The sequence below is a fragment of the Vanellus vanellus genome (genome assembly GCF_965231255.1).
Source record: "Vanellus vanellus genome assembly, chromosome: 1".
NCBI classification, from domain to species: Eukaryota; Metazoa; Chordata; class Aves; order Charadriiformes; family Charadriidae; genus Vanellus; species Vanellus vanellus.
In genome coordinates, this window is record NC_138905.1 from 74,547,600 (window position 1) to 74,575,153 (window position 27,554).

Consider the following 27,554-nt stretch of genomic DNA (forward strand, 5'->3'; position numbering starts at 1 on the left):
GTCAGCAGTTATGGCAGCTGCAAGTTGGTGGCAACTTTGCATTATAGTCCTGGCCTATTCTTCTAGGAAGGGTACTAACATTTAAACAAGGCACCTAGGTGCTTGGAAGCTATAGCATGAGAAACATAGTGTTTGTGTGAGTATTAAGTAAGGTGAAAGAGTCAGTTTGGCCCAAGTGCTGGTCATCATACCTCAAAAGCCAAATCTGTCCTCTGCTAACTTTAACCTCTTCATGAATCAAATGGCTCAATCAACCAAACAAAGGAACTTTTTCTTCTATAAGAAGGATAGAGCAAATTATTTTGAGTTGTGCTCTTGAGCTGCAACTGACTGTGATTAGAAAGGGCTCTTTTGAGAGTGCGTCAGTTGCCCTGTGTAGCCATTACCTGAATTACAGTAGCTCGCCCTGAAAGTCCTCTTTTTGCCAGAGCACCCCACACACTGGGGTGTTGTATAGTCTGGAGCAGCCATTCCTGCATGAACTATTCAGGCTTTTGACTTAAAACAGCTGCAGATTGGAATGAATTCCAGTTTATGATCTTTTCATTTCAGGTGCCTCTTCCTTTTCAAGTGGAGCATATGTTCAAATGCCTTTGTGGCAGAGTTGCCATGTAGATAACGTACATGTTAAGTGGCGCAAGCATGAATACTTCTTGTTACGCATCATCCCAAATGGGAAAAAGTAATCTTACTGCTTTTCCCTCCTCTGAATGTATTTTCTATAGCAAATAAAATATAAAGGAAGTGTTGGAAGTGTTCTGAAGTTTTTTATTTTAGTTGCACAAATGAATAAGTAATACTGCTTTTTTCTTTTGGAAGTATCCAAGAGATGTTCCTTATTGCAAAAAATCCTTTGGCTGATGTCCTTCAAAGTGCTGCTGGAGGTGTTTGTCTCTCACCAGTGCATTTTGTTCTGTAGTATGAAGTGGAGAAGGGAAGCCTTTGGAAGCAAGTTACTGACATGGAAACAGCTACTGTCTGTATTATTTGGCAGTTTAAGGCACATCTCTGCACTTTAGTTAGAAAGGCTAAGTACGGGTTCATTTAGTAGTACTCACAGGCTTTATGATGAGATGAATTTGAGATGGATGCTGGTAGTGACACCTGGCTTCTCTTGCAGGACTGAGCAAAGGCAGAAAGTTTCCAGCCTGAAAAGCCTTTCTTTTTTAAAATGAAAAATGTTTATGTAGTTCTCTGAGATGCATTTCAGTTTTCCTGAAAGTTTCTTCCTTGTGTTTTCTGTAAGCCAAGTTGCATACATACCAACTATTACCAGTTAAGGATTGTCTATGTATTCCATCAAACTAGGAATTTTCCACACTGTCACTCCAACTAGAGCTCTCCTGTGCTAGTGGAGTTGTAATGGGGGGCGTGGGGGAACGGGGTGTCTCCCTAAATAGACTTTTTTATTCTTCTTAAAAGTTTGCCACTATGAGAGCGTGTTTTTCTACCATCAGTATCACTGTTTGCAAACAGTTGTGAACAGTGAGGTGCTGCTATTGAGTGAACGGAGGGGTTCAGACAGGGTGAATTTTGGTAAGTACTGCTATGAGTTGTGTAAGCCTCTTATGCAGCCAAGGGAAGAATAATATTTAGGGCCCAAATCATCCATTGCAGAAGAATTTTCAGGTAGAGTTTAGGAAATAAAAACCTTCACAAAATCCTTTGTCGGGATCCCCTATACCAGTCTGTCTGGCAGGGAAGTGAGCTGCTCCTCAGTGGTAAAAGCGAAGCGTTAGGTCAGAGCATGGGGTGGAATGGCTGTGCTGTCTGTCTCATCAGTGTCTTCCTCTCTGCATCTCTGCTTCTTGGCATCCACCTTCTGTTTTGCGTCTTAACCACTCAATAAACACCCCATAAAAAGCCACCTCAAGCTCAGTAGGAGAGTGATCATTGCATTACCCAGATAGGCAAGGCTCTCTGCCGTATAGATTTAGGACACACTTATGTCAATTTAGGGAACTGATGTAGGGGAGAGAATGAGGAGAACGACATTTTCTTTTCTTATTTTAAACGTCACTGTAAGGGAAAATAGCAGATTGTAGTTATATGAGGACATATATTTTTATTTCCCTTAAGATAGACGTGGGGGGGTGTGAGAGAGAGAAAGAAAGAGATGGCCAACACATATGCTAATTAAGGAATCCGGTCCTTCAGCATAGTGTGTGCCACCATGAGCCAAGTGTTTCTGGAGGAAGGGGGACTGATGCAATTAAACATGTCATTTTTGAAGGACAGATTTATGTTTTTGCATGTTAAATGTACGTTACATTCTTTCATATACAGTAGAAGAGATGCTTAACTTGTTTATAAGTTGCAGGCAAGAAGATATTCATACAACATTTTGAAGTTAAAGGAATCATTCATGCGCATCCACTGTTTGGGGAATGTAAAATCTGAACTTCTTTGAGGCAGCTGAGAATAACTCAAATGAAAATAAAAATTAGCGACACTTCTACATGAAGAAGCCATGTAAGAGATCATTTCGGCAAAGATGCTAATGGTCTTGAAGGGCGTCTTCTAAACAGCTCAAGAGTAAAAGTACTGCTCAGAGTTTTGCCAGTTTGTAGAGAAGGGAGTGTTGCTTTTAGCAGCCCTTCTTACTCACACTGAGTAATTTGTTACTCCGTCACCAGTCTCACCGAAATGGATAGAATTGCTTCAGAAGAACTAGTGGTGGGTGGAAGATCAGTATTCGCCCCTCAGTGGAAAGCGTTATATATGGATGCCGGGTAACGTATTGAAATATTTACCTTGGAGAGAGGAAAACTTATATAAAAGTTTATGCTAATAAACATGTAATGAGCAACTGCGGAAATGAAATTGGTGGAAGTGTATAAAGATAAAATAAATAAAACTAATAGCAGCTGCTATGTTATAGGCTTAGCTTTGTTGAAAGTATGGGTTTATGTTACTTGAGAAAAATTATGAGCTTGCTTGATTAAGCAAGAGTCATGTGTGGGGGAAATCTGTGAACTTTTAATTAAAGACTGTGTCAGGATGCATGGACATAAAGCACCAAAATAAGGTCATGCGTACTATCCTGGTTCTGGCATTCCCTGAGCCTTGAATGCCTAACTTTGCAACCTTAGTGCTTCCTTAAACTATTTTGTCTTTGTTACTATTTATATAATGTCCCAAAGCACACGTGACATTTTACAGAAAATAGAGTAGAACTGTAGTTGTCAAGTGTTTGCAATCTAAATTTATGTAAGTCACAGCAGGAGCTAGTAACAAACAGTAGGGGTAACTGTTAAAAACATAGTGCTTAGATAGCTGTGGTAACCATAGTATGTTCCTAAAAGTAGGTAGGAGACCAAAATTTAGGCGGAAATACTACAATTATAATGAAGCTGGGAATGCTGGGAATCTAGCTGTGGCTATACTGAATGCACGTCTTTGTGCAGTTGGATATTTTATGGCCAAGTCATAAAGGACATGCACAGATTTGTGAAGATGGTGGCCCAGGCTTCATCAACTTGAATCAGCTCCAAGTTTACTAACAAATTTCTTTTGATAAGGATAAGTCATTTAAGGGCAGATTTTTCAAAGGCACTGAAACAAATAAAGATACAGTGAGGCACTTCCCAAAATCAAAAATTTCTACAGGCAACTCTGGATGCCTCAGTTTCCCACTTGGACAGTAGATACGCTATCAGTTGCTTGTCATGTGCTCGTATTAGTTTTTTCATTGACAAGTTCTTTAGAGCTCGTCTCCTTTTTGGATTTTCAGTGGCAAGTATGAAGGGTCCCTGATTTTCGTTTGGGCTCTAGGTGAAACTTGGTTGCAGTTTCTTCTACTCCTGAAATACTTTGCTGTTACAGAAGATGACTTACTGTCCTCAATATGAATTAGAGAACCTTTACTTTCTTGATCTTTCTGAACTCTTGTGTATTGGCTTCCTTAAGGGGAATATTTCTCATAAACTAGATGTCAAGTGGTGTGGTTTTACTTCCTTCATTGCAGTATGGGCTTCCCTCTTGCCCCAAATTATTTGGTAGAGATACGTGAAAGTATGACTTCCTTGACTAGTGAATTGATTGTATAGAATAATATAACATTTGATTCATTTTTTAATTCTTTTATATATGTCATATGCCTTTTCCGTGCATATCATGCCTCTACAGTTTGTCATGCAGTATAAGAGTACTTCTGGTGAATCTCATATGTGGTGATGGCATTCAAATTAAAAGAAAGATCAGGGTACTGTGTGATCAGTTGACATCATGGCAATAGTGTGGGTAGTGAAAAACATGCCCTTGGAAGATAGTATCGGTATCATCCAGGCTAATATCATACAGTAGATGAGAAGTTACAAAGTAAAATTGTAGCCCATTAAATCCATTGTCGTTTTTGCGAGGATTTAAACTACAGTGTTTACCTTTAGGAAATTACAATTAAGAAGAGGCAATCGCGTTCTCTACACTGACTGGCAAGTGGAGAATCTTGACCGCTATATGCATTTTAAGGTTGTTAAAGATGTATTTCTTTTTATGGACATATGTATGTCCATTAGCCAAACAAATTGAAAGGCCTGAAAAAAAGCCCTGATTTTGCAGTCTATTATGTTCAAATTAGAAGTGCGGTATCAAGAAGTTACCGTCGACAAAACATTGGAAAGTATGTAAACCATATAACAAAAAACATTTGTGAGAGATGTAACTGAGGTGGTAATAGCTATAAAAAACAAAACAAAACAAAGAGGAAAATACCCTTCCTGTAAAACTCAGAAGGAGGGCCTGTATTCTGTGCCACTTGAAACAGTTGTATCCTAGCAATTCTAGGTAATAATAATAAACATAACAAAAGTTAAGATGTAGTAGTTAAATGAGCCATACAAATGAAGAGTCCGTAATTTGCATTGTATTGTGTCAGGTAATCGGATTAAAATAAACTAATGTTTGCACTTATTTGTATTTGGGAGAAAATGAAGTGTAGCTGTTTGAGTGGTGCTACATACATTCCATTCGGGAAGGAAAATCACATTGTTTTGACTGCGTTATTTCTGTATCCATGCAAACCATCCTCATCACTCTATAGTTCTTACCTCCTTAACACAACCAGGGTTGTGTCGTTTGAAATTAGTGGGTATAAGGCCCCTTGGAGAGATAAAGAGGAGCGGCGACTTGAAAAAAAAAATGAAACGCAGCAGTCAGATTTAAGAAGCAAGGGCATTTTCCTGGTAAATGTTTTCCTAAATGGGAATTTTTCAGTGTGGTGTTTTGCTCGTGTATTTGGCAGTCACTTGGAATCAAGCGCAGACTTGTGCTACATTGTGGGCTTGGCAATGACAATTTGTGTGTGTGTGGTGCTTTAGTTATATTAGCCCTGGAGGCAGAGTTAACACTTGCAGTGGGACAAGAGTATTTGCAGTCATCAGAGAACTTTGCAGTCAGCTTCAATAACATCACTCCATTTTTTTCACTTTTTTTTAACATTTTTTTTGGCAGCAAAGCTCTTAGTAGAACCATCTGTCTTTCTATTAGTGTTTTTGAGTCCTGTTTTGAAGCTTCTTTGCTTGGCAAAGTCACTTTCATCCTTGGAAACCATTTAAAAAAAAGTTCTGTGGCTTTTTGCCGAAGAAGAGTACTATGCAAAAATTCCACACGGCTGTTCATTTTTGTTCTAAAAGAATACAGTTAGTTTGTCTTTGTCTTAAAAAAAAAAAACCCAAACCCTAAACAAAACAAACAAAAAATAAACACATGAAGCAAAGGCAGACATTGGGCAGTTCTAGGGTGACTGAGTGGGGATAGAGAAGAAATCAGATTTTACATGTTTTCTTCTCCAGCAGTCCAGTTAAAAGTACGTATGTCTTCTAGTTAACAGGACCAGAGTAGGAAAGAGAATACTGAAGTAACAGAAAATGGATCGAGTTAGTTCAGTGAGTGGAGCTACGTCTACTCTAGCTTCAATCCCAATCTTAATCTCCCAGTGCAAGAATTTCCGTCAAGAGCGTTCTTGAACTCCATCCTTGCAAATTGTTTCAGACTGTAAAGATGCAGTCAGCACCCACAGGTGTTGACAGGTCCTGGCATCAGTCAAGAGGTTACCATACCAAATTTCATATCAGTCTTCTGCCTTGTAACAGTGTTGGGTGAACCGAGACATCTCCTGCATCTTCAGGAGATTAAATGAAAATAAAATTAAGTGAAGATGCTGTAGTCTGAACTGTGGCAACCAAGGAGCTGGCACAGGTTCTCTTTTGCCAGTTCTGCTACGCAGGCAATAATGAAGGGAGTAACACCTTCGTACGCCTCTGGCCCAAAAGGGTTGGCTATCCACACCCTAATTCTCCTTGTTTCTTAAGGCTACAGACCACAAACTAAATTTTAGTCTTTGATAACATACCTACCTCTGGTGCCTCAGCTTTACAGTGGCATTAAAAATCTGGATGAGCTCTCTTAAAAAATGAGTCAGTCTTCCTTTACTGACTGATCTGGTCAGGACAGTGGGTTTTTTGATTAAAACCAACCATTTAACATTTTAATCCAGCAAACTTCTTGTTTCTCACCTCTGTGAAATACAAAGACGATGTTCATTTCTAGCAATTAAAAACTCTGAGAGAACTGGCTAAAAGCAATAGTAGTAGACGTTGTGCCATGGCCAACTTCCAGTTTTGATGACTAATTTCTGCGTGTCTTAAGTCCCCTGCAGTATCCATGTACAATATAATATTTTCCATTTCCTGACTTGCGTGGTTGTGTACAGTTGCTGTGCAAAGTTGAATAGCTAATGCTTCAGACATAGCGGTGTTTTATTTGTGGATAAAGTGTGTCTCCGCTTTTTTTCTTACCGTCCCAGAGACTTTTTCACATGTACAAGTAAGTGCATGTATACGGGCAGAAAAATAACACTGACTATGCTGTATGCTACTTACGCACATATTTGTACTTCTGTGTGTGTGTATCTTTGTGTTTGGGCTCAGTCAGGGTGAAAGCTACTGTCTGAGACACAGATATTGTTACACAGTGCAATAAAAGAGAAAAACCCACCCTGCAGTCAAAGAGAAGTGAGACATTATGGATGGGGGGGGGGGGGAATAATTAATTGGGATATAGGTATGAGTTAGTGGAATATTCTGATTTATTTTGGATTAATGAAGTGCTTTGGTAGTTAAGATGAGGCTGAATAGTTGATGCTACTGGAACACCCCGTTATGGAGGAGCATATTCAAACCTGAGCTCTCAGGTCACAAGGAAGAGAAAGCATGTAAGCAGGCATTTTCCCCAGAAAAAATTCCACGTTTGATTTTCCCTCTCCTGTTCAGCAGGTCCAGGGTCAGCTGCCTCCATTAATGATTCCCGTATTCCCTCCAGACCAACGAACCCTAGCAGCAGCTGCACAGCAAGGATTCCTTCTTCCTCCTGGTTTCAGCTACAAAGCGGGATGCAGTAAGTCCTGTAGATTTTTTAGCTGGAAGTGGGTGTAGGGCACTACTTCTTGCCAATCTGTATAAAAGTATCACCTCTCTCGCCAGACGGACAAAGCCCTTAACTTGCACAGATGAGTGTAAAATAGAGAATTAGTCGCTACCGTATGAGAAAAGATTGTCAGAGATGAAGTATGTGTTTCAACGTAACGGCAAAACATTTCACACAAGTAGATTTGTGCACCTTCTTTCTGACAGATCTTTTTGACAAGTGAACATACTCATGACCACACATACATACGTACATCTGAAGAGAAGCTATTTGAAACTTCCCAATAAATTTCAACACTGTTGTAAGAAAATATGTTTTTTTCCCGGAGCAGCCTGCTCACTGTTTGTGAACTGAGGGCCTATTCTAGTCTCTTTCTTCACACAGAACTCACATTAATCTCAACAGGGGTTCTGCACAGAGATCAAAGATAGCATATGCCTTTCAGTTTGATGGGCTAATACAAACTAGGAGTATATTTATGAGATCCTAACACCAAAAAAGACAGCATCTACTTTTTTTCATCTTTGAAAGATTTGTATTGTTCTCTATACTCCCCAGATTTTTTTTGGAAATTTTATTTAAGCCTTCTATAGGATTTCGTGTTCCTGTCAAGGGGATGATAATAAATACAAGTTAAAGAATAATCAAGGAACTCAATTTCCATGAAAAGTCTTAGCTTCAGCATGAATTTCATAGCCTTGTTTTCATGCATTTGTGCTTGTATAACTCTTCTGACATCGGTTTCTTTCTGAGTTATCTAGGACTTGCTTGTTCTGCCATTCTCTGTCTCTAGCATGGATATTTAGCTTTATTATGTCCATGTCAGTGTATCCATCTGTATCATTGACTAACTCTTGAATTCATCAGTTGTTTTGAGTTACTCAGCACTTGCCACTGCAGCAGTTTCATAAAATTAGAACATAAAAAGATTCTTTTAGCTAGTACTGGCTTAGCCCACAATTTCAGATTTCTTTCAGTTTCTGTAACATTGTAGATACAGTACTTGAATGCGAACTTGAGTTTCTTTGGCCACTGCTCCCTTTTCCTAGTATTTTACAGAGCGGGACCACTACTGAAAATTACTGTTCGAAACACTTCACGTCCGTCAGCAGCTGCAGTGCCAAAGCATAGGCTCATTCAGTTCTTCCAGTGATTTCACACTCAGTCTCTCTCGAATGGGAGAAGTAGTGATTCACATTACAGAATGTTTAACTGAAAACCACACTGAATATGAATGCTACCATAACTGTAGGCCTGGAAAAGGTCAGGAAAGCACCCCTTTAGATATATCTGGCAGATTAAATTAGTTCCATGTTAATGAAGTCTGGTCTGGGTAGAAAGAGTTGAGGTTGGTTTTTTCCCTTCTTTTGACTGCATGTACGTTAACTGTAAGACAGTCCTATAGTTCCTCACATCCATGAAGTACATATGATGTCACATGTTTGTGTAACCTTGAAAATGAAAAAGAAAAAAAGAGCAAAGTTGCTGCTGCTCCTGGCAGTAAGGCTTGGAATTAACAGCATGCCAAGGTCTAGGACTGAGCAGAAGCCAGTGGAAAAAGACAGCTCTGTGTTCGGTGATTCCCTGGCATGTTTGACTGAATTTGACTGAGAAGCTGAAGAAAAGTGATAAGTAGTCCAAAGGATTTTTTCTTTTCACTCACAGTTTAGTGTAAACAAAAAAGCATATACGGGTTTAGCTACACCTAGAAAGCCTGTAGCAATGAAAAACATAGCTGCCTTAAAGCTATAACACGTTCACATCAAGTAATGTTTTTGACAGGGCATTAAAAGATATTTCTCCCGCTTTTCTGCTTGCCCTTCTCTGTATCAGAGAAGCTGATACAAAAATGTGGTGGGTTGTAAACCAAAGAGCTTTGGATAAAATTTTCTAAAGCACCTGAGTGATTTAGGTAACTAGATCTTCATTTGAAGAGTGACAAAGGCACGAGGATCTAAGTCTCAGGGATATTTCGCAAATGTTTGTAGAGTAAACTTTAGTACAGTCACCTGTGCTAGCTTGAACTGAGCTAAAGTGGGTACCAGTATAGCACTGCAACAGAGAATGCACAACAGAATAATTTGCTCGGCTTCCCAGCACGTTAAATGCCTGACTTTCACTGTGTTTGCTTTTGGATGCAAGGCCTTCCTATGAACTTCTGAAGAACCCACTACCAGCATCTTTACCTGTCGGCCATTGTATGTTTTAAATTTGGCTGATGTATCTCATGAAAATGGAACCTCACTTCTGCATCTTCCTCGTCTTTTTGGAAAACCTGCCCTTTTTTCTGGACTGATAGATGTTTAGAATTATTTTGTGTGGCTGATTGACAGAAATTCTCTACTGATGATTCTGTTATTTACTGGCATTAACAAGCTGCACATAGGAACAATAAAAATCTCCATGGGACAACTCAGTTCCAGTCACAAACAAGAAAGAACTGTAAGAATTTTCATATACTGTTTCTCAGTAAAAGGGAGATTTGAAAATCTGGGGGAGAAGGAAGACGGAATTGTTGTGACAACCGATATTTTCATAACTTCATAATGTAATGATGCTGAGTACCTTGATTATGAATATCCAGTTGGGGACACCTTCAAAGGGACCTTTATACTGTTATGTGCCCTGCCCCTTTGAAAAGTCAGATCTCCGAGCATCTCAAATTCAGCAGCCTGTTATCTAAGGCACTGCAGATCTCTCGTCAGTTGTGCTGTTGGTCACACCTCATGGCTGGGTTACTTGCCTCCTTCTGTCTGCAGGCCAAGTAGCTGAAGAGATAACTGCGTCCAGTTGCTCATCACTGCACCTCTAACCTCTGTCATACTGGCCAAGCTTCTTGCTTGAGCACTCCCTAACTTGCTTCTGTCCAGGCCGGGATAGCAAGGACTTTCTGTTAAAATTGCTTAAACTAAGCTGGCTCATTTTAATGGAAACATGTTGGGAAGTGATTAAACAAGCAGCTTGGTCACAGTGGTAACCTTTGGCAGGGGGCTGTGATTGGAGATGGTGGCCTCTTCAGCCAGCACAGCTGCAGCTGGAAGAGAATCTGTGATCAAGCCTCGAGGTCAGTGAAAGAGAAAAAATGATTAATACCTAGTCATACTGCTGTTTTTCTTTCATTCAGCTTAGATAATGAAACCAAGCTAACTTATTCAATGCTTTCTGATTCACCTGTCCATGTCAGAGCAACAGATGGTCAAATGTATGTCTCCCGGTGGTTTCAGAGAGTGTACATGGTAGGATTCCTCAGCCAGTGCTTCCCAACAGACTAATGACTTATCCAGAGAGAGACTGTGGAAAGGAAGAGTACTGATTTCTCTACACGTACTTCCTTTTCTGAGTATTTGACTGAAGATAACACAAAAATAGTCATAACATTTCATAGCAGGGGTCCATTTAGATTTCTGTCATGGCAGATACCTAAAGAAGAGCATAACAGGGCAAGAGTATACTGATACTTATCCCCTTATACTTTGCCAGGTTCCAGTGGTTTGGGACTTGGGGACCTTCAGACCCAGTGGTGGCATCACTGCGAGAGAGCTATTCTGTTATTAAAAACAAGGAGGTTTCTCTGCTTGCATTCCTACCCGATTAGAAACATTCTAGACAGCTGAAATGCTCAAAAGAATACAACAATATCAATCTCTAATATGTGCAGAGCAAACTATTCACTTATAGTTCTCCAAATATTTTGCAAAATTGGGTAAATACAGGGAAGAGAAGGGTAAATATTTTCTCCGTGGTTACATGGCAGGTCGTGGTCTTTGGCTTCCAATTCAATGTAGTAAATTCACTTTTCTTTCTTTTTCTCCATAGCAGATCATGCTTGGGAGTGGCTTGGTTTTTCATTTTGTTTTGTTTTTTAAACAGATGGTTTGCATTACATAAGGGACAATTTACACAAGTTGACACTTCCCCTTTTTTCTCTACGGCATATTGTGTGGTGGTAAAGTTGGCAGAGAAAAAGGGAGGAACTTCTATTAGGATTACATTTCTATTTGAGAAAAAGGTTCATAATCTGTGGTTCCAGTGGATTTTTAACCTCCATACCTAGACATAATTTACAACCAAAGCTTTTTGTTTTTTCATACGAGAAAAATAAGTTGGTGGTATGTGAGGGACTATATTGTCCACGATTAGTAAGAAAAATACTGCTTACCTGCTTATTTGCTGCATACCTGGTTATCCTTTCACTGTGTGCTATTTGGAATTTAAGTATTTTGATTTTTATGCAAACCTCTTTATACGTATTTTATTATATACATAGTATGTAGTTTTATATACAATTACATAGATGTATAATGCAAATCTCTTTCTAAAGAGTTGATGTTTCAAAGTGGGGTGTTAACTAAGTAACCTGTGACGTGAGCAGATGTTAGGGGTTAACCCCAGTACCATAAGTACATTAATTGGTTTTAGCAGCAGGTGAGCTCCTTCCATTTCAGCTGATGATGAAACCAAACAGAGCCCGATTATGGCATTTCCCAAACTGTGGCAAAGCTTCTCCCGCATTTAGGCTATGCAGATTGGCTCAGGTGATTTAAATTTCCTTTTATTGTCAGCCAGCATTCCTTAACCCTGTCACCTGTTACTGCTGTTATTACTAGTTCAGCTTCTCTTGTGATACTTGCTAGACAATATACATGACTCCCAGAATTTTAGCAATGCCGAGTGAAATGTGAGGTCGGTGGAGGTCTGAGGAGCTGTTGCTGGTGACTTCACTGAAGTCAGGTTTCACACCAGATGATACAGATCTGCTAGGGCCACTCAGAAATCATTAGAGTTTATTTAGAGCTAATTAGTATCTACGAAGTGCTTTGAAAGTACAAAAACAATGTGAGTGATAGAAGATAAGTTTTGTATTGTGCCCTTTGAAAACTGCCTAGTTCCACCTCAGAGGAGGCTGCCCTTTTAGTCGTAGGTAGCGTGATCCTTTTATTAATGCACATACGTGTAGATTTGTATGTGGAATATGAAGGCGTGATTGTCTCTCCTGTATAAGAGGTAATAAAGGGAATGAAATAAAGATTTGGGAAAGCAGGAGGGTCTGCTTCTGGGGAGCTATTTACAGAAAAGGCAGAAAGAGTTAGGCTGAGAACAGTGGTAGACGGGGTATTCTTCAACAGCTGTAAGGAGCAGAATGCACCAGGACAGAATGCTTCCCTGTGCTTCCTCTGTGGTTCTACATTTGCAGCAGTGTTTACCATTAGCTTTCCACTAAAAGACACAGAGTAGCCCAGACTCTGTAAAGAAGATGGGCCCTGCCCAATTAATGGTGCTAAGTAAGATTCATTTTGGAAAACGCGCTCCCATCGCTTCTTTAAGCATTTGATGATCGCGATAAAAGGAAGTGAAACGTTGACCATCCACCTACGGCAGTGTGGTATGTTGTATAGGTCCTGAGGTTTTTAAATATGATTGAAGCTGTTGAATTCCAGGTAGTTTCTTCTCTGGAGGATGAAGAACATCCTTTGTTTTCTAAACGGAGGTGTGCAAGGAGTTGAATTATATGGAGATTTTTAGGATTTGTTTTCTTTTCTCAGGAAACAATAGTTACTAAATCTGTATTTCTAGAAGTGGCATTTACCCCAAATATGTTTTCCACGTTATTTGCAAATTCTCGGGAACACTTCTAGGTAGCTTTTGATTTGCTGATACCTATGTTATTTTTATGGAAATATGCCAAATTCTGGAAACAAGAATTGTTTTTCTTTGCTTATTCCTCCTCTACCCTGTGGATAATTTGTTGTAACAAATCGTATTGTGTTCCCAGTCAGATGTCATCAACATGAGGTTTTCTGAAAGCACTTTAATCACTATTTCAACCATATCCAATTGGGGGGGGGGGGGAATCGGAATGTACAATAGGTACATTGTATGTGTGTTACATATCAGCTCATTGCTGCTGGAAGTGTTCTAAATAAAATAACTCACACAAAGTTATTGATGAAGTATCTAATTACCTTTTAAAATTGGCAAAAACGTGTGAGATGAACAAGCCAAGCCTAATAAAATTAAAATACGCTGAATTTACTGTTCATCTGTATTCTGAACAATAATTCCGATGTCCGATAAAAATGAAACTCTCAGTTAATTGGTTCCTCATACAGTACAATAAAATTAATGTTTAGGAGTTAAATACCATAAACTTCCTCAGGGAAATTTGCTGATGTATCTCTGTTTTTTAGTCAGTCACATGTTTCATTGTTTAATGAGGTATCATGTGGACTGCCTTATAATTTTTCTTGTGCTCAGTGTCCATGTGTCTGGCTTCTAAAGAGACTGAGTGCTAATTTCTGATTTAACTGTGTCAGCTGTATCAGCTGACTTACAGGTCATTGACAATCACCAAATCACAAGAAAAAAATATTGACATTGCTATGCTTTTATCAGAATGACAAAAATAGGAACCATGTGTTGTGAGGACCACATACTGTAGCTTCTTTATAAAGATGCTAGTCATCTTTCAGGGCTACTGTTTATGCCTTGGAAAAGAATGAGCATATGACTAAACCCTCATGTTCCCCCCAGGATAAGAAAAGAGTAATAGCATTGTGGATAGAAACAGCAAGAAGGAGGGATTTTTGGTAACAACTTTGCCTTTTAGCATACATGAGAATGTGTCACTTCTGTAGTGCTGCAAACGCAATGGAAGGCATCAAAACTGCAAAAAATAACAACACAACTAAAGACTATTTCTAACTGAAAGAATCCCTTAGCCCCTGATCTATGTGTCGCTTCTCACAATAATGCTAAGAAAAACAAAATAGACAAGCAAAATAATGGGGTCCTGTGAAAACAGGCTGATAAATTCAGTTCCGTTTCTAGGCCATAAAGGATGTCGGGTGTTATGGCCCTATTATCCATAGTTGGGCGACCGAGTGAAAGTCCCGATTTTTCAATTCATGACCATTTACAAACCTCTGTGTACTTGGAGCTTTTGAATAACTGTCATTAATTCAACAGGTGTATATATATATTAAAAAAAAGGGGCACCCTGGAAATCATAGGATTATTCTGGTTGGAAGGCATCTCAGAAGATCTGTAGTCCAACCTGTTCCTCCAAGCAGGGTCATCTAGGAGACGAGACCAGGTTACTCAGGGCTTTATTCAGTCAGGGCTTGAAAACCTCCAAGGACAGAGACTGCACAACCCTGTTGTGACAGCTTGTTTCAACTTCTGGCTGTCCTCGTGGGGGAAAATGTGATCCTCTCTTGATTCAGCTGATGTCCATTGGCTCTTGTCTTCTACCCAAGCACTGCCATGAGGAGCCTGGCCATGTCTTGTTGATCACCTCCTCAATGCAGTTGGAAGGCTGCTTTTAGGTCCCTGAAAGCCATCCCTTCAGTAGACGGAATTGTTTCTTTAAAGTACAAAATAGGCTAATCCCTTGTAGGCAGCTCTTGGTCAGTGCTGTCCGGATCTATCCTCAAAGAAAATCAGGGAACCACTGTGGATTTCTTTTTGGAAGCCACTGGTGGTATCTTCTTCATACTCTTTTTCTTATTTATCTAAATCCCTAATGCCTAGAGCCAGAAGTCGGGGAATACTGCTCATGTCTTTCACAGCTTCCCATTACCCTTACTATGCGTCCACCATAGCACCAAGAAAATGAAAATGGTGATGAGAACGAGAATGAATGAGTGGTGAGAAGAGATGTGGTGGCTTACCTGTCAGTTAGCCGTCAGCTGTGATTATTCATTATAAATATACTTAAGTGATAAATTGAGTGTAAAATTATTGTGGCTTTTTCTAGAGCTTGTCAAAAATGGGGGCAATATAATTTAGAATTCCTTTTCATTCAACAGAATCTACTGTAAGGAAATGTTTATTCCGGTATTTTTCATGGAATTTAGTGTAGCATTCTGGTTTTGGAAATTATAATTTAAGAATTTGGTTTTGTTTTGTACTCTTTATATTCTTTACACTGTTTTCTTTTTTTCTTCTCCTTCCATGACCTCCAACTTTTTTCACTTGCTCTCCCTGAAAGACATGTAGGAGGAAAACAATAAGTTTAAAAAAAATCATAGGAAATAAAACCCTTACTTCTCCTCTTCTGGTATACCTTTATTTTAAAGAAGAAAATTTCAGGAAAAAAAATCAGAGTGTTCTATTGTTTCATATAATCAGGTTCAACTTAAAAATCCTGTCAAAACATTATAATTTAACATTAGCATGTAACTTGATTTATATAGCAAGTAAGACAATTGTGCCTGCTCTGAAGAGCTTGCAGCCTGTCAGGAGACAAGACAAGACACTGGGGGGGATTACACCATGGAGGAGAATAAATGAGATGAGTGACAGAAAAAGGAATACAAAAAACATCTTATGAGTTTAGGTGAATGGTGCAACACACATAATGTTAGCTCCTACGCTTTCTGTTCTCTTTTAAAAAAAGTCTTAATGTTTTTTTAACTTACTAAACTCCTCTGATAAAATTTTGCAAAACATATCAATGGTTTAAGAGCCACCGTTGTATTTCCACAAGTATACGATCATTTAATATCCATGAGCTTGGTAGCTAGTCAGCTGAAAATCAAGTTCCTAAACACAGGGTTGTTATTTTGCGTTTTGGGACTCGATGTCCACTTGGCTCTGTACCACAACTTACTTTCGCAGAAAAGCGTTTTCAGTGGAGGATGATGGGGAGAGTTCATAGAAAGAGTGGTTTAAAAGTGAATGTACTTCATGAAAAATCCTCTTGTAAGCAAGATCTTGGAAGATTATTTTGGGCAAGGATGAAGGTGTGATTTGAAATTGAAAGAAGTTGCAGTGCATAAATTATCAGGAACAAGGTTCTGGGTATGTTTGTGGAAGACGGACCAAAAGAAGGATAGTGAAATAAAGAATTGGCACAGAACGGAGAGTTCAGCCTTGCCTTCTTTCTTCCCAGAGCCACTGGCGTTCTCCTTTGCTCACTGTGTGCACCAACACCTCTAATATACCCCGTCAGCTCCCCCAGGCTGACATATCCCATTCACTTCTTCAGTTGCCATATCACCAGCGTATACTTCCTTCTGTGCTCTTTTCATGTAGTCAGTCTTGAATAATTCTGTTCTTCAGAGTGATGTCACCAGGTAGACCGGGAAATAATTATATACTAGAGAAGAATATGTCATCTAATTAAATAATTTTTACCTTGTTCTTACAATTAAAAATTCCAGCCATTGACCTGCTCCAGATTTTACCATATAGGGCACTGAAAAACAACAACAACAAAACTCCTCTCTGATGCTTTGTTTATGAGAAAAGTCCACTCATAACGAGAGACAGTTTGGAACATGAAAGGAATGCACAAAATGTTTCTTTTGGTAGCTAAAAGATGCGGGAGGTACGCTCCTGCCTTTGTGCATTAGTAGGTTAATAGTGAATTTTGTGAATTGAAATGTAATACAGTTCTTTGAGAATTTTGTGTGAATGGCTTGGGAAATATCTATTTCTAATAAGTGTGTGTCTTGCCTCACATTCCTGAAATGTTCCCGGAGCTTGGGAAAAAAATGTAGCGACTTTTTACATCTAAAAATAAGATATTTACTGAAGAAGTAATGAAATAGTTAAGACGTTTCCCAGCCTTCAGAACTAACTAAAACTGCTCAGGCAAAAACTTCGGTCTGATAGGGGAATAAATTTAAGGACAGTAGAAAAAGGAATCACGTTCTAGGGGAACAGCAAAGAGTGAGCAGGTCCGTACTTACCAGATGAGACCTTGAGGCCTTTGTTAGTATTTTGAGGGGTGGCAGCTGCTCCTGCACTATGTAATGTGAGTATAGAAGTGGTTGGCCTCCTCACTGACGTAGGGCCTGGATGCTTTCCTGGGAAGGGCACTGTCTGAAGAGTTGTCTGTGAGTTTTAGTCTTGGCTCTTCCACTGGCAGGTTTTGTGACCCAGGGCATGGCACGGCATTTGAGCATATTCCTCGCTCTTTTGTGTTTTGTCTCCTGTGGACTGTAAGCTCCTCCAGACAGAGGCGATCTTTTGTTAGACATTTGTAACAGGGCAAACGCTGATGCTGTCTCTTCTCCTTATTGTACCTTCCTCCAACTTCTTCGCTGCTACCATGTCTGTACCATGAGAGAACTAATGTGGATGTACTGTGTTTGAGTAGCACTTGTGAAAGAATTGCAGCACAGGCAGGATGTACTTTTCGTCATGAAAAGAATTGCTAAACGCCTAGGATAAGCACAAGATAGCAGAGGATATTACCAAAGCGTAACAATGCAAAGATTCATAATAGGTTACAGAAGCCTTTCAGATTTGTTTGTTGGTTTTATTTCTTAAAATATGTTGGAGCACTGGAAAAATGTAAAACCCTTTAAAGGGTGAACTTACAAAAAACCAACCTGGTAAACAGGAGAGCCTAGCTTTGCACAGCTATAATCTGTGTTCAGGATGAATTTGGATTTTTTTTCTTGGAATTCTGAAAACCTACGTTAGCATGTATAGGTGTAGTGGTTGCTTTCCAGCATGGTCTCCTAAAGAATCCCAGAGGCATTACCTACAACACCAAAGCCAGGGTTTGTGACCGTGCACATGGCCATGGGGACTTTAGCATGTTCTTCTCTCAGAAACATCTCCTTGATATAGCTACCAAATGAACCATAAAAGATAGGAATTGCCACGACAGACGAGGGTATGAGAATCTGCCTGGCTGTTTAAGGAGGTGAGAATAGTGGGATTTCTGAATTAGCATGAGGTTGTGGGAAGATGGGCTGAGGCTTATACATGTGTGTGGAGAGAAGAGGAATGTGGGACAGTGCATGGAAGTTAATCTTCTAATATGTATGTTTTAGTACAAATGACTTGTAACTAAAAATCTTAAGGGGCTGTAAAAGCAATATTCTAGTGAGAAACTTTTTCCTTATTATTTTCTTAGCAGTTGAGAAATTCGTAATTTTATATTATTTCATAGCTGGGTCTTGAACAAAATGTCGTCTTCTATGGAGGTCTCTTTCAGAATGATACTTGGATTAGCCTTTGAGCTACTAGTGGTGTGGAAGGAGCTAAACACCATTCACCTTGAGTCTTTGGCTGCCGTCTCCTTCTTCTCCGTGTCTTCACATGTTTAAGGCGCGTTGCTTGGGTCACAGGATAACTCCCCAGAAAACTTCAAGTCCGAGAAATGTTTCATTCAGCCTGTGATATGAAACAGAAAATGGATTTCTCAGTTAAAGCAAAGGAAAATGGGAAAATGTGAAACAATGGCATCCTCTGGGGGGTGAAAAATCCAAGAAAGTCAGGAAATCTGTTAGCCATTGACAGTAAATAAATAAATAGAGAAGTTGTGGCCTGGTGCTAGTGCAAAGACATTTGTGAATGGGGATGCCTGGGTGGACCTTTAGATTCCTATTGCTTGGCTGGCCGGCCTTGAGAGACTGTGAGGCTTCAGTCAGGAAAGCATTATTTAAGATGTTCTTGAATATAAGCAGGCACGCTTATTGAGTTTAAATACCTGTTAAGATGCTTTGCTAACCCAGTTTTTTTCTGGCCCTCTATTTCTAGAAGTTATCGTATTTAATTCTTAACAGGACATCAAAATGCTTGAATGAAAAGATCTCTGTAAATAAGGTTACATTATAAAAGGGAAAAATAAACATTAACAGTTTTTCTGAACTTGTATACACCAACACAGCTTATTTCTAACATTTCAAAAACATGAGATAAATCTCTTTCCCTTTGTTTTCTGTTTCCTGTAACTTAGGCTTGATACCATTATGAACTTTAATTCAATAATAACTATTAATGAATATACAGAACAGCCTGCATTGCCTTCTTCATTTGTCTTTTTTTTTTCCCCCAGGTCACCCAAAAAAGCACAATAAAGGGGGGAAACTTTTAGTCTTCCTCTCTAATGAAATGTACAGGAACATTTAGATATATTTTCCTGGTAAAGTCTGCCTTTGCCATAGTCTCATTTCAAGTGGCTGTTTTGATGCTACAGAAGTCATGCCTGCTACCAGAACATAGGAACATACAGAAATGCTCTGGTTATCCTTATTTGAGTGGGAAGTGCTTGAACATTTTACCATTTGGAGAAGCAATATAATGCATGTAACATTTTTTTATTATTTTTTACCAGTTTTCTTAATAGTTTTGTTGATGAGCTAGTATGAAGTTTATTTTAACAAATCAGTTGTGTAAAGAGTGACCAAAAGTCAGCGCTCCATAACATTAAAACATGCCTGTCTCCATCTTGAATTCTGCCATCTCAGGTGATTTTCCTTTACAAATGCTTGCAACTTTTTCTGAAACCCTTTATTTCATTCAGCACAACACAGTTCTTACTAAAACTGAAGTAGCTTTCCCTCAGAAGCAAAATTGAATCACAAGTCATGAGGTGGAGCTGGCACAGGGATTTTGGAGGCTTGTATCTCATTTACTTAACTTCACATGCTTTTTCCTGTTGTAGGATCAAACCCTGAAACTAAAGCAAGATATTTTTTTTCTCGCCTACAAGAAAACACAGTAGTCAAGGGAGTGCCATTTCTGATCTGTGTGAGGCTCAGTTTACTAACAGTGATCAGAGTTTGGTTAACTTCATATTCTGGACAAGCTTGTAAATTTGTCCCCTCCTAATGCTGTGATCTTATCAAGGTTGTACTGTTTTCCTTTTCTTCTCATCTACCCCCATCTTCTTTCTTTCTTTTTTGTTTTTTTTTTCCCCTTTTTTTTTTTTTGAAGTGCAGCCTTCTGATCAATGTGCACTTTTTTTTTCCATTTCCCTAAATACATCATGAAAAAGGATGAGGTTTCCGCCTTAATTGCTTGTGCCTTTTATTCACATTCCTCTCTCAGCCAGAATTGTGAAAAGAGTGTTAGTAAAAGGCTGCACAATAGAGCTTTTCATTAGGCCTCAACAAGGCACACAAAAGAAGGCTTTTGGAAAGAGTGAATGCAGGACTTTAATTTGCAGGTGGAGAGTAGATAAAAGGTGCTGACGCCTCTATTATTCTCTTACTTAGGTGACCCCTACCCTGTTCAGCTGATCCCAACTACCATGGCAGCTGCTGCCGCAGCAACACCGGGCTTAGGCCCGCTCCAACTGCAGGTAAGTCCGAAAACAATACCCGAGAGGCAAAGGTTAAGTAAATACGAAAACCAGTTTTCTCTTCCATTTGAACACAATGCAATTAACAGGGGGCTTTGGTCTGTTCTCTTCACGTGAAATTTGCATCATATACATTACCGTGGGGGAAATTTTTGTTACGTTTGTGCGTCTTTGTTGTCAGTTTGACTACTTTTAGGCTTGTACTTTGAATTTCCGCGGAGCTGTATGTTTGCTTGTCTTTTCCGTGAGGTAGTTCTGATGCAGGCTGGGAAGGCGGGCCAGGTGTAAACCAGCAAAAGGAAACGCGGTGCTGGGCGAAAAAGCTCTGTCCTGACAAGCACTTTTAAACTGCTTAAAAGTCGCTTAACCTGATTGTGTCCTTTTAGGCTGTAAGCTCTTCAGAGCGATGCCTGGCCCCTCCTACAGTGTTTTATGGTACCCAGCACATTTTAGCCACTGCTGTAGTGCAGATAATTAGCGATTATAGTAATTTAACATAGGCGATTAGAAAACAGGTGGAAAGATAGTAAAGAATTTTTTTTTGAGTTACATTAAAGAGTTGGCCTGGTAGCCAGATGTATCTGATTCAAAACTCCCAATATCATTCTAAATTTTGGAGGATGTGTCCGTGGGTCTTAATGGTAGCGGTGCAGATGTTCTGCAGGTACTCCTGATCAGCCCCACAACCCTCGTCAAGTCATTGGAATTAAGACAATGTCACGTCCATCTCCACAGTTTGGATTTTGTTACGTGCCACGTATGCTTTGCTGGTAGGATGAAGCCGGGTAAAATTCGGGACTAAAATGAAATCAAGCTCCAAATCATCTCTAGTTCTGCAAATCCAGATTGACACTCTTTTGTAGAAACGACGACAAAAAATCCCATACTCTCCATTGCTAATTCGTCTCCCCGCTCATTATTATTTGCCAAGTCACATGGAACGGCAGAGCTTTATACCTGCTTGGAAAAGCTCAGCATTTATAAACAGTACATGTAAAATGCATTCTCAAACTCAGTTTGGCCAGCATCAGTGTGAAGTAGACTCTCTACAGCATCAGATATTTCAGTTGTTTGGCCAGCATATGAGAGCGTGGGACATAGTTCTGGGGAAGATTTTTTTTTTTGTATTTTAACACAGCCAGCGGAAGTTAGCTGAGTTTCACAGAAATAGCTGCCAGTGTGTAAGCTGACACATTCCATGCACCACAGAGGTTAATACATTCATTCCTATTGTGCCTTTGTATGAAAAGCTACACTGTCTGTGTGTTAGTTTCTGATTCTGTGAGTTACAAATACCGTAGGCAGCTTAAGAATCATGGGAGCCATAAAAGTCATCCCTCTGAAATGAATTTTGAGGCGTAACGTCAGTATTGATCAAGTGCTTATAATAGCCGAGCACACATGAACACATATATGGAAGAAAGAGGGAAAAAAGGAAAAACAAAAATGGAGGTCGCTAGCACTGAGAAAATAAAGGTCTAAGTCTAATTCTCCTTATTTTTGCCGTCATTCAACCTAGTCCTAAAATAATGCATCAGTGCTCCAGTAAGCTGGGAGGATGGTTTACTTTCATTTCAGAACCAGGTTTGGGCTGTATCTCTGCATGTGGTGGGCTGAAGTATTCTGATTACAATAGGCTGTATCACAATGACAGTTTCCTTATAAAAAGGTAGGCTTTGTGCAAATGTGACTGACTTCATAAATATCTTAAGATGAGTTAAGGTTGGGGAAAATTTGAAAAACTCAAAGGCCACTTGTTTCTGTGCAAAGGAGAACATTAAAAAGAAAGTATTGACCAACTTCACCTATGTTGTTTTGCTGCGTGTTATTTAGTCTGGAATTAATGGGAGGGTTTGGCAGGCAGTCAGTGGAAGACATTCAAATTACTAACTCTGTAGACTCCTTCAGCTCTTTCAGACTTGATCTCTAAGGGTATGTATATGCTGGAAAAAAAGTACGGTTGTCTGTCTTCACATCTTACCAGTGATTTTTAGCTGTCAGCATAATCTGTCTAAAAGAAATTGGACACATCTCTAATTTCTGGTGCCATTTGAAAGAGTCAGGTAGGCTAGATGTGCTTTGAGAAAGGTTTTATGATGCAATACTCAGAATGGACTCTCACTAACATGAGTGGAGCTGAATCTAGCATAGCTGCTAGCCTAGAAGGACTGTGCCTTCTGAACTCTGTTCAAATCCATTTTAGCTCACTGATGACCGTTTCTTCAGTCCTGAAGAAACATTCATGATGTTTGTCATGAATAACTGGTCCAAACCCACCTTTAAATGGCATGAGTGAACCTGCAGCCATTACACTCTTTTTCAAGGAGGAACTCTTCTTACTTCAGACAGTCCCCTACATTACATATAACCGTACTTTTCCCTACAAACCCTCCGTCCTCTGGTCATCAGACAGTCGAAGGTCAGAAAAGTACAATGTTCCCTCTTTTCTTCTTTTTCTGTCTTCCCTATCACTTGTCTTCCAGCCTTTGTATACTAAAAGCAGTAGTTTTCAAGGGAGATCAAAGAACCTGACACAATACTCAGTTTGTTGCTCCCAGCAGAATTTGGTACACAACGTTATCTTAGTGAAGACAAAGCCAAGGACTTTTTCTTGTTTGTTTGTATAGCAATAAACATGCCTTTATTATTTCATTAGAGAATTTTAAGTCCAGGCATGGCTTTACTAGTGTACTGTGAGATCAACAGGAAGTACTTTTTTTTATCATTGGTTGTCAAAACTGAATTTTCTTTTTTGTAAATGAAGTGCACACTGTATTTATAGAAGAACAGCTAACACCTCATGGTTTTCCTGTGGCAAAGATGCCCTTTGTCAGTGACAATGTAATCTCTCATTTTGAAATGCCCGGTTGATTCCCACTGACGGGTGCGTAATCTGAAGCCCTCCGTTTCTCTCCCTGCCTTTGAGTTCCCACTGGAGTATACAGATTCTGTCATCTGATAGCCGCCACAATTAGCCATACGTGATTGCTTTTATTTCCAGTATCCACAGAGAGACTAATGACTCAATAAGAATGGAAACTAAAACCTATATTGTTAGATGTCGGGAAAGGAGTAGATGGATGGGGCCGTGTTGGAGAAGCTGGAACTAACATGATGCATGCTTGAACTTGTCCTCTGATAAAGAGGTATCTATCAGCCCTGCATATTCACTCATACCCATAGTTAATGACTTAAATGCCATTTGAAAAAAAGTTTTTACCTTTCCTCTGTTGATGAGCAAATTCAGTCCCAAACGCTGTGTGAGGTGTAATTTTAAAATACACCCTCATTGCAGTAAAATCCCTCTTGGTTAGCACGTGAGTTTCTCATGTTGGTTTTTCCCCCCATAAATTTCATAAGGTCTTGTTCTTCAAGAGTCGTGCAGCATGGTGATTCTGTTTAAAATGAACGAGAACAAAGCTGAACATAGCCTTGTCACTGTGTTTTACCGGATAAGGCTAATGAATTGAAAGTACTGCTGTATGCCTTATATGAACATCATGTTTTCCTATATGGTTCAGCAGATGAGGGAATTAAATTCCTCCATCTTGAAGATCAACCTTCAATGCTGTAAGCGTAGATATCACGTAACAAGTTTTACACAAAGTAAACTGAAGTGGTTATTCTAATACCGGTCATTTTGGGCATACCTAGTATGAAATAGATGTTTCCAGAAGTCTGGGAAAATTGAGTATAAAATGGTACCCGATGGTTTCTTTTCTGAGAAAAAATAATTCCTGAGTGCTTTCTGAGCATTAGGAAACAAAGGACCTGATGATCGCCTGATCTGCAAATTGAGAGGAATCTGCACCATTGGGAGTGCGAATGGTACCGATTTCCCAGATTGTTTGCTTGATAACCAAATAGTGACAACGACTGATTAATTGGCAGTAATACAAATGCTGTATATACCCATAACTATATTGAAAGATAATGCTGGATGTATAATGACAGCTGCCCATGTAGTGTTACTACAGGGACATTTTGTGTCCTGTCAAAACAGTATAGCAGTCTGATATAATACAGACTTCCTACAAACATCTGCTCTTGGAAAAACACCCCAAAAAGTTTTGAGTGCCCACGTTCAAACTTTCTTCCCTCTTCATCTTAGCATGAGACAGGACATCGTCAATATAGGTGGTTGTGTTCAACATTATGACCAAACCTGTCGGCTATACGCATCAAGAGAACCTCATGTCAACATACTGAGTGCGAAAGAATTTTAGCTGGGTCTCGGTTCTGAAGACCAGCCATTTGCAGAATCCTGATTGATTCTCTTTGGCCATTTGTATGAAGATGATGAGCAGAATTAGACCTCAAACAGACCTGGAAAAATAATTTGGCCAGGCTTTTTAGTCAGCACTTACTTGGTTAAGTACCTAGGTCATTTTTTTTTTTCTTACTGCAAACCCGTTCTTCTCAATGGTGTGGGAAGATGCATACCAAGGACTGAATTTCAATGCGATTTCATATACATATTCTGGACCACTTTTTGGAAGAATTTGGACCACAGGTAGGCAGTGACATAAGTGGCTAGATTTTGAAAAAAAGATAAACCCATTCGGAGTTCAAGTGCTTCTCAAAGTTGTTCATCTTGCTGTTATTTAGGTGTCTCACTCATTACAGATTTTCCTTTGGAAAACCTTGCTTCTAGATATCTTAAGGGTCACATAAATATCTGTGGTCTCCATGTTTGTTTTACTTGAAGGAAACGGAAAGGATAGAACTATTTAACAAGTATACAGTGACTGATCAGAAGATAGACTGTTCCAATGAGTATTACATAAAACATCTGTTGCCTATGAAACAAAAATAAAGCATGAGGACTGCCTGCTCAGTCAGACACCATTTTTTTTTCTTATGTACTAGCTTCCTTTTGGCTTCTGCACCATTGCAGGGATGAGCTACATCTCTCCACTTGCTAGTTCAGGTATTTCTCTAAGTATCTCCTTATTTTTCATTTGAAATGTTGCTGATGATAGAACTTCCCCTTTCTCTTAAAGAGGTGGCCCTATATTTTCATGTGTTAATTGTCAAGCACATTTAGGGTTTGGGTTTTTTTTGCTTATCTCTCCTTGATTTTTTACTATAATCTGTAGACATAACCAGTTTTGACCAGACTAAGCAGTTGGCATTCCAGTGTTAGAACACCTCAAATCTGTGAAAGAAGACCCTGAAAAAACTGTATGGACACTGTAGTGATACATCTGAATACTGAAAGCTTGATTCTTTCCTTGTATTGGGGAGCCAACTTTGCCAGAACTGCAAAGAAATACAAATTATTTCTGATTGAGATGAAAAGCCCGATGCCCTGTTATTGTCTCTATGGAATGTAGCCAAGAGATGGCAATACTTTATCCATTTTTCATTTACTCTGCAATCTACATTCGTGACTTCTTTGGGATATTACTATAACCAGTTCTTTGCCTACAAGAAGGTAAATTATTCCTTAGGAGTGCAAGGTTATTCCTTCTATTTGCTGGGCAGTATCTACCTTTAAATACCATCTAAGCTGGCTTTTCAACAGTGAGAGTCAGTATCCTTACACTGTTTGCTTTTCTACTTTACCTGTTCTCATTAATAGGACTCTGACTTAATTTGTAGGGAATGAATCATTAGTGCACAATTTAATTACAATATTATAATACTCATGCAATCCACTTAAGCATAAAAAAGTAGAATTAGTTTTTCACTGCGAGCACACACATCTGGGGAAAAAAAAGGGCTAAGTACATGAAAAGCGACATTTCTCATTAGCATAACCAAAAGATGGCAGTTGTCCATCTGCCATCAGCTCAGTGTATTGCAATGCTGTTTCTGATGGCCATCACAAATAATGATAATAATAGGAGTAATAAAACAACATAATACGTACACATTTTTGTTGGATGCCCTTTTAAATAGTTTTTTAAATTGCCATGTTCGTGCAGATTCTACGTTCCCTACTTCTGTCCACCACTTGTTTCTGGCTTTGTAAGTAAATGTGTTGGCCACTAGATATTTGCCACCTGTTCGGCAAATGAGTAGCCAAGATGGCCATTTTAAAAGAGAGCATTGAAGACCAAGGTCCAGTTCTTCAGCTAGAAAAATGGGGCATAGTACTCTTCATGCAAGTGAAGCTGCAATGATCTAAACCGGGTGAAGATCTCTACATGGGCATGGGGTAAGTTCTCACCAAAAATTTGAACTTTTCAAGATTTCTTATTTATTAGGAAGTCTTAGTCATGATTTTAAAATGCTCATTAAACTGTATAAGTAGGGTGGGGGGTGAGGAGCTGTTGATACCAAGAGCATTTTTGAGCAATCCCTGTGTTTTTAAAGGGAAAAAGTTCCTCCCAATTAACTCAAAAGCAAGCCTCACAACACCGGGATGCAACTAGTCCTCACTTTCCGGATACCTGCTGAGAGTTAGAGATTGTGATAGATTGTGTAAAAGCATGAATCGCAGAACATATCAGCTCAGATAAATCTTGTTTGTGGTGGGTAAATGTGCTTTGTAGTTGGCGTCTAAATAGCCCATACTTGCCTTTGATATAATCTTATACAATGTTATGGGTAAACTCAGTATATTCTATCAAAATAGGTTTGAATGAAAAGCTTGGTCGCATCATCTTATTGGAATCCAATCAATTTATGAAAGACGATCATTATGTCAGACTATATATAAACGCTTTGTAGTTTATTGAGCACTGTGAGTGTCTGCACATATGCACAGTGGACATTTACAGGCAGTAAATACACATGGTGGAAGAGTATCGTGGCTACTCTGTGGGTTGTCGGATTATAACTCCCTCCCCAGACCTCCAGGGGAAGAATTAGCAGTGGTAGCATATTCATTTTATCTAGATTAACAGTCCTTTCTGCATAACTTTCAGATTCCATCCATATCTATGAAAAATGAAAAAGACTGAAAAATGACCAGCCAGTAGTAACTCAGGCCTGCTGTTTGCTAGCAGACCTCTGTCTGCATGAGTGAGTTTTCTTGTAGGTTAAAGAGACTGAATTCCCTCTTCCCCCTCCCTCCGACCCTGAGCCTGCGGGGCAGACAGACAGAAGCACACATATGATTAATACAGCACAGCTG

General features: G+C 39.3%; 1 protein-coding gene across 5 annotated transcripts in view; it reads left to right on the forward strand.

Moving 5' to 3' along the window:
- Positions 1 to 27,554, forward strand: part of SOX5 (SRY-box transcription factor 5) — a 293,938-nt gene that overhangs the window by 187,618 nt on the left and 78,766 nt on the right. For 4 of the 5 annotated variants that reach the window (XM_082498314.1, XM_082498316.1, XM_082498317.1 and 1 more), the window contains exons 7-8: positions 7,275 to 7,395; positions 20,385 to 20,470. In XM_082498314.1, the coding sequence (XP_082354440.1) occupies positions 7,275 to 7,395; positions 20,385 to 20,470 (207 nt within the window). Of the gene's footprint in view, positions 1 to 7,271; positions 7,396 to 20,384; positions 20,471 to 27,554 lie in introns of all 5 variants that reach the window. The other variant, XM_082498315.1, reaches the window with a different exon arrangement.